This window comes from Gadus morhua, chromosome 5 (genome assembly GCF_902167405.1).
Source record: "Gadus morhua chromosome 5, gadMor3.0, whole genome shotgun sequence".
NCBI lineage: Eukaryota > Metazoa > Chordata > Actinopteri > Gadiformes > Gadidae > Gadus > Gadus morhua.
In genome coordinates, this window is record NC_044052.1 from 17,447,626 (window position 1) to 17,461,024 (window position 13,399).

At 52.3% G+C, this 13,399-nt stretch overlaps 1 protein-coding gene across 1 annotated transcript; it reads right to left on the reverse strand.

Moving 5' to 3' along the window:
- Positions 1-2,319: 2,319 nt before the first annotated feature.
- Positions 2,320-13,269, reverse strand: LOC115544119 (microtubule-associated protein 1S). The gene is made up of 10 exons (XM_030356942.1): positions 13,106-13,269; positions 11,739-11,834; positions 9,506-9,588; positions 8,899-9,036; positions 7,623-8,136; positions 7,176-7,262; positions 4,434-6,874; positions 3,964-4,117; positions 3,138-3,358; positions 2,320-2,507 (listed from the first exon to the last, which is right to left on the reverse strand). Exons 1-10 carry the CDS (start codon positions 13,239-13,241, stop codon positions 2,352-2,354), a joined length of 4,026 nt encoding a protein of 1,341 aa, XP_030212802.1. The 5' UTR covers positions 13,242-13,269; the 3' UTR covers positions 2,320-2,351.
- Between the last annotated feature and the right edge of the window lie 130 nt (positions 13,270-13,399).

Consider the following 13,399-nt stretch of genomic DNA (forward strand, 5'->3'; position numbering starts at 1 on the left):
ACTCAAAGCCACGAACCTGTCTCGCGGTGTGAGAAGGCAGAAGCGCGATACGCCCTTTCTAACTGCGGTCAAATTGTCCGATTGAAATTTGCTAATAATTTGTCTAAATAATAGTCTGCTGACAGCGCCCCCTCCTATCGATGCCGTAAGTATGCGACTGCAATCCTCCGTGGCTACGGAGGATCGCATTTCTCCACAGCCGTCGAAGTGCTCATATGCGATATGAACGACATTTATCCAGAGGGGGCCTGTGTGATCCTGTCTCTAGTGTTTTGTGTGATTTGACTGGCAGTTTGTCTGCTTGTAGGTCGGAATGAAGCGGCCACCGATTATTGACAGGATGGGTACTTTATTCTACCGGACTCGTTCGCTTCTTCACTAGACACACGCGCTACCGCTCGCTCTCCTCGTTCGTCCACTCACTCGCTGACGTCACTCACACACGCATACGCACATTGCCATTCTGGCGCACACACATATGCTACTCGTAACGCCTCGTTATTGCGACGTTCATGACATTCAGGTTTTTCTCCATCTATTGAAAGTTAGGCTATTAAACATGTTGCATTCTATACGGCCTGATTATGTCAGTATTTAAGCTACATAGCCTAATAAGAAGTGCTAATAAGGATATTTGACTAAACCAACCAAACAGTTGAAAAAAGCATCCTCCCACACGTTATTTCTTTATTCATTTAGCTATACTTTAATAGTATTCTTTCTGTTCAAATCTGTTCAGTGTTCCAAATTATTTGTTATTAAATGTTACATTAAGTTAATTGGTATAAGTGTTGTTTAAATAAAATGCTTTTTAAATTTCAAAAAATCGTGGGATGTATCGAACCGTGGGTCAAAAATCGTGATACAAACCGAATCGTGAGTTTGTGTATCGTTACAGCCCTAATATCAACCCTAAAAGCCTCCACACTGGCAGTCTCACTGTAAGTAATCGTTTATATTGACTTTTATTTAGTTTTGTATTCATTTTAATTATACATCAAAGCGAGACACCTACTTTTAGACTTTTTGGAACAGGATTTGTTGGTTTCATCATAAATTTTCTTTTTCTCTTGCAATTTGTTGATATTTTGTCTGAAGTGCTTACAGGGGAGGATTCCTCAGTCTTTTGTCGAGTGATTTGGCCACCAGTTAAAGCTATCCCTTCCATAGGCCATATAGTGAAACTGGATGCACGCGTATAGTGGCATACATTAAGATTTAAAGCGTTGATTCATACTGTTTTTCACTAAACAAACTCCGTAAACATACAACGTTCAGTACATCAACAGGTGATTCATTTTCATCAAATGTAAGATCAACGATTATCCTTTCTGTTTCGTGGTGTTATGACCCCGTCATAATTACAATTCATAATAAGTTGTGATTGAGTTCCCGTTGATTTCGGCCTTAACCGTCCTACAGCAAAGTCGTACAAGCAGGATTTTCTAATTCCATGACGAATACTATTCAATGATTGGTATTCTATCACTTATATTTATGGGGAAACTTATGGACTGGTACTCAGGCAGGAATAGAGTATTTTTTATCTACACATATGTACTAAACTACTTCTGATTTAAGTTACTTAACAGTTCATTTAAGTTTGTTTTAGTGCATCTTAATGGAGCTCAAAATTAATAAATCAACCTGAATCAAATCAAAAGAAAGGATTTGGATGTTATCACGATAAAGGAGTGCAGATGCCTCTAAAAGTATTGAATAAAGCGACCATAAGTGTCACAGTTTAGATGTTACATTCTGTTAGGATTAGGACTATGTTTATATCTTCACTGTACAGTTAAAACATATTCACATGCTTATACCCACCTTGGGATATTCTCCTCTCCTGATCACCACAGGATCATAGGTCAAGATTTGACATGCTGTAATTCCACGCCCTAAGATGGCTCTTTGAAAGATTGATCACATGAAAGGCCATGAATCTCTCTCCCTCTCTCTGAATAATTAACGACTCCTAGGTTGTCAATTGATTAGTAAGAGCTGTGTGTGTAGTCAGAGATGTGTGTGTAACTTTGTTGAACTTCAAAACTCTTACTCACTGCTCGCTCCCTTCCCTGCTTCAGGCAACCCCCCCACGTCCGTCTCTCAGCCTCTCTCTGCCTCTCTCTCTCTCTCTCTCTCTCTCTCTCGCCCTCGCTCTCTCTCTCTCCCCCCTCTTCGGCAAAAGGATTTGATTCTGTATTCAGTTCTCTCTCTCTCTCTCTCTCTCTCTCTCTCTCTCTCTCTCTCTCTCTCTCTCTCTCTCTCCCTCTCCCCCCCCCTCCCTCCCCCTCCCCCCCTCCCTCCCTCTCCCCCCCCCCTCCCCCTCCCCCCCCTCCCTCCCCCTCCCTTCAGAACTCGATCTTGCAGGCGGGGAAGGTCTCGTCCTGCATGGCCACAGTGCTGTTGGAGCCGAGCACCACCACGTCCAGCTCCTTCTGCCGCTCCACCGTCTGCTGGTACCAGGCCTGCATGGCCGCCGACTCGAACGTGGGGATCACCGTCACCTCGGGGGGGGGGGGGATACAGGATGAGGAAGGGTGTGTGACTGTGTCAGAACCAGCTTTTCCCCACCAGAACGGATACCTCTTCGTCAACAGCAAACCACACATTTAGTTCACCTCTGAACTCCTATCACTATTATTACTAAGAAGAATGGTTTGTTTTGTAGTGGCATTTCAAACACATCAAGGTAAGGCTTTCCTTTATAACTACAAATCCACCAAAAGTGAATACTAAACGCTGTGGTTTGTGGTTAGGGTTAGGAAGAGAATCCATGGAACCAGCTCACGGAGGCGTACTGTACTGGGTGGACTGGGACGCTAGAGGCTGTCATGGAAACGGTGCCAGCACCCCCAGCAGCAAATCAGCGTCCAACGGCATCCAACGGCGTCCAACGGTTGGATTACGAAAGTCATAATAAAGCATTTCCTGTTCGTTTCCTTAAGTATGCCGCTTTATGAACCTTGGAGCTGTCCTTAACGATTGATCAACCTGCTAATAAGTCCCAGCTGCTTCAACACACCGAGAAGTTTAGAGATTTCAATTATTACAATCTTCTGCTTCGGGAATATTTTTTTACTCAAATTTGAATTTCTTTGAAAGGCTGACTTGATTGGATCAGATGCGCCTCTTACCTGCGCGGCCTCGCTCCAGGTGGCCTTGCCGTCCAACAGCGCGTCCAGCGTCTGCCTCATCAGCTCCTCCCTCTCCGGCCCGTCCCCGCTGATGATGTAGCAGGAGGAGAGCACGCGTGTGAAGAAGTCCACGTCGACCGTGGCGGAGGACGCTCCGGAGGGGAGGTAGGCCAGGTCCACGTGCACGCTGAGCGGCCCCTCGTAGCCCGGCTGCCCTGGTTCTGTCGGGGGAAGAAGGTTCCACGGGCAGACTGTGGCTGTGACTACTGCAGCGGCTTCAACCTATGTACGTCGTTGACCTGTAGCTTGTGATTAGGACCGCAGAGTCCCTCACCAGCTTTCGCAAAGGAATCAAGTCTGCTGTTCGGAGTTCACCTAGACTCTGCATAGCCACTCCATCCCGCCCCTTCTACGTGTTGTACGTCCTGGCACTTAATGTACGCACTTATTGTGTGTTGTATTTAGTTGTGGTACGTAGTTATGTAGCATCTTATCCTAGCTATCTTTGTTGTGTACGGGGAAAGGGTTAACCTAGCGATTGTTAGTGCTTGGCACTTGGTTCTATGAACATCCTCACTGTACGGACAGCGATATATTGTTTCACCTTCTTATGACAAATGCACTTATTGTAAGTCGCTTTGCATAAAAGCGCCTTCTAAATGCCATGAATGTTAATGTAAATCTAAATGATAAATAAGTAAAGAATAATGGAGTTATCATAAATTGGTGAATAGGTAAGAGAATTAGGCACATCATGGTTTAAGAGGAGAACAAGCTGGACGAGTCCCCAAGAAGACGGCTGGAAGATTGAAGTACGGCGTCTTACCAGGGCTGGCTGAAGCTTTGGCCGGTGCGGTCTTAGTTCCAGAGGTACGAGGGGGTCCTCTCCCCAGCCCACCGCCGAGCCCCCCCGCCCCCCTGCTCTTCCCTCCCTGGGCTGACCCTCCTGTCGGCCCGGCCCGGAGGGAGGCCTCCGATACCTGGGGAGGAAGGCGATACACATGTTGTCATGTTGTGACCGTTGAAGTGTCTTCCCTTGCTCCAACAGTACTGTAAATGTCTGCGGCTTTGCAGATTTTTGGATGGAGGCTAAAGTGCAGCTTTGTGCCACAGGTAATATGCCACACCCTTTCATCCACATGGGTTTTATCTCTACGGACAAAGCAGTATGAAAGGGGAAGGGGTGCAATACCAAAGAGCTGAGTCACAGATCACATTTTTCAACATAGTGTAGCATCGCAAACCCACCTTGCTGTAAACAAAATGCGCCCCGATAAAGTAAAAGTCTGCACTCACCCCTGTGTATTTTTTCCCTCTCGTTCCCGCCGTTTTGGCCCCCCTGCCGTGGACCTCGGGGTCCGACTGAGGAACCGGCATGCAGGAGTCTGGCTGCGGGGGCGGCGGGGGTCCGTCCCTCAAAGGGGCCGGCGGGGGGTCGGGAGGGAGGATCTGGTGGGTGTGGGGGTCGTGGAGGGAGCTGGTGGGCTCGCTGCACGACTCGTCCTCGTCTGAATCCAGACCCCCGTCCGCCGTGGTCGAGGGGCAGTCTTCGGTGCAGTGGGGGGCGTTTGATTCGCTGAGCGACATGTCCCGCTGGCTGTTGTTGTTGCCGTGGTGCTGGGGGCCCACCACCACAGCGTTCCCCTCATGCCGGTCACCGGCTGTTGATGCCGGGTCCGTCGGTTTGAAGTGTTTGAACTCGCACGGCGAAACCAGACACAGGTCCACATCATGGGCCTCCGACTCAAAATGGAGGTTGCCGTGGCCTGGGGGCCTTCCCATATCCAAACCCTGGCCCAGAGAGCGGGGCGGTTTCTTCAGTGGTAAAGACATCCCCACCCTAAAATCGGTGTCCACGCAGTGGCTGCCGTTGGACACGGAGTGGTGCAGACTGTCCTCCCCGTCGCGCTGGCTGACCGCGATCGAGCCCTTCTCATAGGACATGGACAGGGACTCGTCCACCTCGGTCGACTGGGGGGAAATGGCCTCGGCCGGCATGGAGTGCGTGGTGGTGGTGGTGGTGACGGAGGTCGACGGATCAGGGCCCGCCGATTCTTTAAAGGTTCCCAGAGAGAGGGTGGTCAAGTTCTTCTCCCTCGGGTTGAACGTGGTTTGGCCCTCACCCTGGTGACCGTCGACGGCGGAGACCGGAGGCACCGACGGCTGAAGGGCGTCAGTCGGGTCATCCGAGCGAGCCATCTGGCCCTGGAGTCGGCTCAGCTTGTCCCTGTTGCACCACACGTCGTCGGGGGACAGACAGTAGGGAGTGTGGCCCGCGCTGTTGGGCCGAGACTCCGAGGAGGTGTGCCCCACCGTGGCCTCGTCCGGGCTGGCCGTCACCGGGTTGTCCGCTGAGGACCCGGAGGGAGGGCTGCTCTTCAGGGCCCCGTCCAGCAGGGTGTACTCCGTCGGGGTCAGGTCTGTCTGGTCGCTCTGGGAGCACATGTTTAAAGGGCCGGGGAAGCCTTCGACTCTAACAGCCTTGGCTGGCTTCTCGGCCGTAACCTCAGCGGGGCCCTTCCCTGTCAGGGAGGTTACAGCTCGGTCTTGATCCAGAACCAGCATCTTGGTCTCACTCTCACCAATTGGAACTCCTATAATCTCGGAGTCATGTCCGACTTCACTGATGGTCACCTCTCGCACGCTTTCTCCCCGAAGCTTGAGAAGGTCCTCTGTGATGTCTTCAGGGGTGGACCTTCTGGATCCAGAGTGGTTCTGGTTTGAGGGGTTTTCTCTCTTGGGCTCCTCGGCAGGGCTCTCTGCCTTGAGGGTTCGGGACAACTCCTCTGTGTTGGAAGGAGCCGACTCTGTCTTCTGGAGTTCATTATTCAGGCTGGCTTTCTTGGCCATCAAATTAGAACCTGTCTTTATCTCTTTTCCTGACGGTTTGTTAGGTTTCTTACCTAGCGTTTTAGTGTCTTTTTTCGCCTCCTTTTTGGGTTTCGTTTTGTTCTCGTTCTTTGGCTTGGAGGGCGGAACCTCCTTCTTCCCTTGTTCCCGTCTCTTAGGACCGCTGTCCTCTATCTTCCCCGCCTCCTTGTCTTTTTTCACATCCCTGCCTCCTCCTTGCTTCACCACGTTCTTCTCGGTGGTCGCTGATTTCGGCTTGACGTTTCCGTTTCTGACTTTGTTTTTCTCCGGCCCCTTCTTCCCCTCCTCCTTCAGGGCACTACCGTTCACCACTTTCGCTTTCTCTTTAGCAAGGCCTTCCTTCACCTCCTCCTTACCCACCCTCGGAGGTACCTCCTTCACACTGTCCTGGCTGGCCGTTCTCTTGGCTTGCTTGTGTTCCTTCTGCACCTCCAGGTCCCCGGTGGTCACGGTGGGCTTCTGGAGGAAGGCCAGGCCCCTGAGCTTCTCCAGCCCTTCCAGGAGCTTCCCTTGTGGAGTGGCGCCAGGGAAGAGCACCCTGACCACCTTCTCCTGAGGACAGGCCGGGTGCCACACCAGGAGGGCGCACACAGAGGTCAGGGCTGGGAGGGGGAGAGCTCGGGTCTGGGAGGAAGGGTTGGATCGGTCGGGCCAGCTCTGCATGAGCGCCTGGTACTCCGGGCTGGCTTTGCCCGGGTGGAGGATGTAGAGCTCCAGCTGGCCCACGCCCATCTTCTGGAACAGAGTCATGGGCTCGATGGGGACCCCTGCTGGTCGGAACATCGGCTGCGGAACTATTTCTAGTTTCTTGAGCAACCTTATGGTCAAAGTCGTCTGATCTGCACTTTTCAGGACACTGTCTACACCTAATAGGGAAACAATACAACCTTTTTGTTTTTGTTGTTGTTGTGGTTGTTGTTATTACTTATAATTAATAATGAGTGCCATTTTTACCATGGATTTCTTCTACCAGAGCAATGCAATTCAAATCAGAGTAAATTCAAAAAATACTATACTACATTAGTAGATTATTGAATAGTGTGAAATACATTCTCAGAACTAACGTTCACCTCTTGGCTGACATTATTGGTCTGTTGGTGCGCTTAATTATGACAGGCTGTATGTTTGACATCAGTCAGTTAAGCTGATGTGACGATGAAGACCTACTTGGCTGCTGGTCCGTGTGCAGGCTGCAGGGGGCGTTGAAGAACACCACGCCAAGCTCTGGGGAGATCAGCCTCTTCGTCAGGTCATCTGCCAACACAGAGCCAAGGGGGGAACACGTGAACGCAGGGGAGGGTGGTGCAGGAGGGTTCAAGGTATCACCTTCATCATCATCGCCACCACCATCCCCAGCACCTACACCACCAGCTCCATTAACCCCACCTCCATCAACACCGCAACCATCATCCCCATCACAACCAACACCATTACCCTCACCATCACCACCACCATCAGTATCACCACCACCCCCACCACTATGACCGTTAACACCTCCGCCAGCATCGACACCACCCCAACCATCCTCACCTCCACCACCACCACCACCCCCACCACTATGACCGTTAACACCTCCACCAGCATCGACACCACCCCCACCACCACCAACCTCACCTTTGCCGTCCGGCCCGCCCAGCTCCATCTCCGCCACCTTCCTCTCCAGGAAGGTGTTGACCCCAGCCAGGCTGCTGGTGCTGATGTGGCTGACCAGCAGGGCGTCCACGCGGTCCAGGTGCCTCACCAGCTTCCAGAAGCAGGCCTGGGCGTCGGAGCCCCCGTCCAGCAGCATGGTGAAGCCGTTGACCGCGAAGAAGGCGCAGTCGCCGCGGCCGGCCGGGAACACGTAGCAGCAGGGCCGTGACAGCTTCAGGAAGCCCACCGTGCCGGGCGGGGGCAGCACCTCGAAGGGGGACGAGGGGTGCAGGGAGCCCGTCACCAGGGACGTGAACTCCCCCAGGGCCTCCATGGCGGGCAGCACCTCCGGGGGGTTGATGCGGAGGGTGGGGTGGCCCGGCGGCTGGCTGCCCGAGAAGGTGTCCCTCCAGGTGCCCACGTTGGGGCAGCTGAGGGTCAGGGTGTACCTGGAGGAACGCCTCCGCGAGAAAGGGGAGGATCCTCTGTCGCTGAGCTGGGGTGGGAATCACACACACACACACACGCACGCAAAGGCACGTACACGCATGCACGCACGTGCACGCAAGCGCACACACACACACACACACACACAGACCCATGCAAGCCCAAACACACACACACAAACACACATGCAAGCACACACACACACACACACACACACACACACACACACATGCCAGCACACACACACACACACACACACACACACACACACACACACACACGCATACACACACACACACACAAACACACAAACACACACAAACACACACACACACACATACACAAACACAAGGCTTAGGAAGATTCTTTGTTTTGCCTAATTTCTTCAAATGACCTCCAGTTCTTCACATTCTCCTCAAGCAGAGAAAGGCGTCCCTGCACGTTTACTAGTACATCAGTACAGAGCGTTCTGTACTGAGCAGAAAATGGAGTTTGAGCTCCAGTTTAAAGGGCAAGAAAACATGACAAGGAAAGGTCCATATGTCACATGGTCTTCCCTAAACACATGCTATAAGCACCATGCCATTGCCTTTCGGGTTCCTTTAGGCCTTGACCCCCAATCTGCCATATTGGATTGTTAAACCTTCTAGAATATTTGGAAACTATGACATTTATTCCGCTCCCGTTTCCCCACTCGGATGGCATCGTGTATGCATTTAGATTGAGGTGTCATGTTTCCCCCAAAGACTCTGAAGGTTATAACCGAACTATAACCAACGTGTGTGTGTGTGGTGTAAGATGAGAGGCTGACCTGCTCTGTGAGGATGCTCCTCAGATGCTGGGAGGAGAAGAGCCCCCTGTGTAACAGCAGATCCCCAGTCTCCTCGACACTCTGCCCGGCCACCACCAGCAGCTTGTGGGCAGAATCACTGTCCAGCAGGCTGCATACCTGAGAGAGAGAGAGAGAGAGAGAGAGAGAGAGAGAGAGAGAGAGAGAGAGAGAGAGAGAGAGAGAGAGAGAGAGAGAGAGAGAGAGAGAGAGAGAGAGAGAGAGAGAGAGAGAGAGAGAGAGAGAGAGAGAGAGAAATATATATATATATATATATATATAGAGAGAGAGAGAGGTTTCATAACTTGCCTTAAATTGATGTCTAAAAAAATTGCAGACAACTCGATTTCCAAACTGCATTCTGTATTCATGTGACATGAGCATTGCTGCCAATTAGAGAATCCCTATTTTAGACCCGCCTCTGTTATTCCCCAAGCCCTTGAGATGATGTCAGGGTTAGACCGAGGGAAGACTGCAGTGACAGCGGCACCAGACGATTATCATCACATTAGATTGTCCTCTAAATGGGGGCTCAAACTGATCTGACGTCCATATTGGATGGCTAACCCCCCCCCCCCCCCCACCTCACCTCCGAGTGCACCTGCTCCTGGGCGGGGCTGATCAGCACCTGGGTGTCCAACACACTGGTGCTGTGGCGCAGACACCTGTGACCTGCAGAGAGAGGGAGAGAGGGAGAGGGAGGGAGGGAGGGGGAGAGAGAGAGAGAGAGAGAGAGAGAGAGAGAGAATAGTTGAAGAACAGCAGGCATCCTTGAGCCAGATGCCCTAACCCCCACCTGCTCTTTGATGTATCAGAATTCACTGTAAGTCTCCCAAAAGTGGCTGGATAGTACAAGTAGGAGTAAATAGATGAAACCAGTAAAGAACCAGCAGCTGTGTTGGAACGCAGGAGTGGAGGAGGAGGTGTGACTGGGGAGCTCTGTTGGAACGCACCCCCTCTGAGGAGGAGGAGGAGTGACTGAGCAGCTGTGTTGGAACGCAGCCCCTCTGAGGAGGAGGAAGAGTGACTGAGCAGCTGTGTTGGAACGCAGCCCCTCTGAGGAGGAGGAGGAGTGACTGAGCAGCTGTGTTGGAACGCAGCCCCTCTGAGGAGGAGGAGGAGTGACTGAGCAGCTGTGTTGGAACGCAGCCCCTCTGAGGAGGAGGAGGAGTGACTGAGCAGCTGTGTTGGAACGCAGCCCCTCTGAGGAGGAGGAGGAGGAGGAGTGACTGAGCAGCTGTGTTGGAACGCAGCCCCTCTGAGGAGGAGGAGTGACTGCTCTGAGCCAGTGAGCCCCAGCTGTCTGTCCCGACCGGGACAGGATTAGTGTCTCGGCTAGTGGCTCCTCATTGCCGCTAGGCAGCAGTCAGGCAAAAGCCTTCCTGCCTTTCCTTTTCTGACACGACGGAAAAACCCAAACAGGAAAGCCCATAAAAGGAAGTGAGGTCAAATTGACTTCCCAGTGTTTGGACCATGTCTAGATGCAGCGAACGGTGGTAGAGATGGGATTCTTCCCCCTCCACCTTTCGTTCAATATGTTGACTCTTTTTGGGGAGACGTCACGTCCGACCAACTGAAGGGCCTACGTTGGGCTTTAAACATAGCCCGACCTTTTTCCTCAAATCCAATATGTCACTTCATTATAATGTGCCGTTTATAAACCAGCTACTGCTTATCATGTAGTGATATCGTGTTGTACATTCACATTTATTTGTACGTGCTGCGACACACATACACACACACACACACACACACACACACACACACACACACACACACACACACACACACACACACACACACACACACACACACACCCGAGAAAGAAAGTATTGTCTATTGTTACTGTGTGTGAGAGAGGGGCCGCCCATTTTTAACAATCCTCTAAATACCCTCCTCCTTTCCTTCCTTCCTTCCTTCATAGACGATGGAGAACATGCCGCGCACGTTACCATGGGGACGGGCTTCTTCTTCTGCGTCAAATCTTTGTTTTTTGTTTGTGTCCAACCCAGCCTGCCCTGCAACGCCGTCACCCCCAGCACCACCTGCACTACCACCACCCCAGCACCACCACCACCTCCCTGCCCCCCAAGCACCACTCCCCTGGCCCTCATCACCAGCACCACCCCCATCCCCCATCATCACCACCACCCCCCTGGCCCCCAGCACCACCCCCCTGGCCCCCGTCACCACCCCCACCCCCCTGGCCCCCAGCACCACCCCCACCCCCCTGGCCCCCTGGCCCCCACCCCCACCCCCCTGGCCCCCAGCACCACCCCCACCCCCCTGGCCCCCTGGCCCCCAGCACCACCCCCCTGGCCCCCGTCACCACCCCCACCCCCCTGGCCCCCAGCACCACCCCCACCCCCCTGGCCCCCATCACCACCCCCACCCCCCTTGCCCCCGTCACCACCCCCACCCCCCTGGCCCCCAGCACCACCCCCACCCCCCTGGCCCCCAGCACCACCCCCACCCCCCTGGCCCCCAGCACATCCACCACCCCCCTGGCCCCCAGCACCACCCCCACCCCCCTGGCCCCCAGCACCACCACCACCCCCCTGGCCCCCGTCACCACCCCCACCCCCCTGGCCCCCGTCACCACCCCCACCCCCCTGGCCCCCGTCACCACCCCCACCCCCCTGGCCCCCAGCACCACCCCCACCCCCCTGGCCCCCAGCACCACCCCCACCCCCCTGGCCCCCAGCACCACCACCACCCCCCTGGCCCCCAGCACCACCCCCACCCCCCTGGCCCCCAGCACCACCACCACCCCCCTGGCCCCCAGCACCACCCCCACCCCCCTGGCCCCCAGCACCACGTACCTGGGCCCTTCAGGGACACGATGTGGTGGGTGAGGAACTCCTGGAGGTAGAGGCTCAGGTTACACGACCTCAGGCTCACGTCCCACGACCGGACCCCTGGGAGCAGAGGAGAGGTCACACTCTCACACACACACACATATATACGCACACGCACACATACAAACACGTACACGCACACACACACACACACACACACACACACACACACACACACACACACACACACACACACACACATACACACACAGCACAAACATAGACGCAGGATTCACACACATACAAAAACACACATATAAACACAAAGAAGGACACACAAACATTTATGCACGTGTAGGCACTCGCAAGCACACACACACACTTATGTGTGTACTATATATATATATATATATATATATATATATATATATATATATATATGTATATGTATATGTATATATATATATGTATATATATATATGCTGTACATATATTCTTCATCTATACTCTTTTATTGAAAAATATATATATATTTGTATTCTTTTTACTCTTTTAAGGTTGGGACACAAAAATGTCATTGCCAGCTATGACTGCTTGACTGTTATGTTGTGCATTTGACAAATGAAAGAACTTGAACTTGAATATATGTGCAAACGCACACACACAAACACATATGTATGCACACACACACACACACACACACACACACACACACACACACACACACACACACACACACACACACACACACACACACACACACACACACACGAAAAAACACACACAATCACCTACGTATGCACAGACACAGACGAACACTTGTGCATGCACATACATACACAAACACACGCACGTTGCACAAACAGCTCATATAGAGCCCCTTTCAGTGAGATTGAGAAATCCGGACTCTAAGCATAACAATGTGCAGTGTGCATTTTCATTGTGTACATTATCCAACACAGGCGAATCTAAACAGATGTGTTTTCAAGGGACATTTGTTGATGGCATGCAGTGGGAATTGTGCTGACTGCTCAGATTCGCTTAAATATTCCATACAGCAAAACCACGTACCTGAATATGATAAGAATAATAACAAAAAATATCTGAGAGGCAAAAACTACACGACGTCGAGGCTATAGGCTGGTGTTCGTCACCATAGTCTTCCAGGAGGAGCGGCTGATGTTGCCGTTACCAGAGCATCGCTTGTTGACGCAGCCCTGTCTCTGGGTGGATTGCTGCATAAGCATCGGCGTGAAGTCAGTTTACCATCTCTTCCCGTCGTGTATGTGAACGGAGTGGGGAGACGATTCACTGATCCCAGATCGGTATTCTAGCAACGCCATAATTCTGCGAATAACCTCCTTAATAGGTGTCGGACTCCAGAGCCTTACCTCGTTCAATCTCTCTGTGGATGAGTCCTGCTTGGTCCGGGTGACTAATCGGCCCGGTGATGATCAGCAGAGAGTATTTGTGTGCGCAGAAAGGCTCCTCCGGTACAGCCCTCTCCGGCAGCCGGCTAGACGCCATATTGGAAAGTGGTGCTGAGTTATGATGTCATTCAGAAGCACAGTGTGGTGTTTGTATAGTTATAGTTATGATTATGAGGCGTTGGCGCACCTCAGGGACAGTTGGCCAGTCGTGGGTCATGTTTAAACAGTTCCGTTTTACCCCTAGTGTTATAGGGA

Excerpts from the sequence above, each read along its gene's own strand:
- LOC115544119 (XM_030356942.1), bottom strand. The coding sequence starts at position 13,241 with ATGGCGTCTAGCCGGCTGCCGGAGAGGGCTGTACCGGAGGAGCCTTTC. Across the intron at positions 6,875-7,175 it reads GCACACGGACCAGCAGCCAA|GTGTAGACAGTGTCCTGAAA; the intron begins GTAGGTCTTCAT and ends TTTCCCTATTAG. Across the intron at positions 4,118-4,433 it reads GAGGGAAAAAATACACAGGG|GTATCGGAGGCCTCCCTCCG; the intron begins GTGAGTGCAGAC and ends CTTCCTCCCCAG.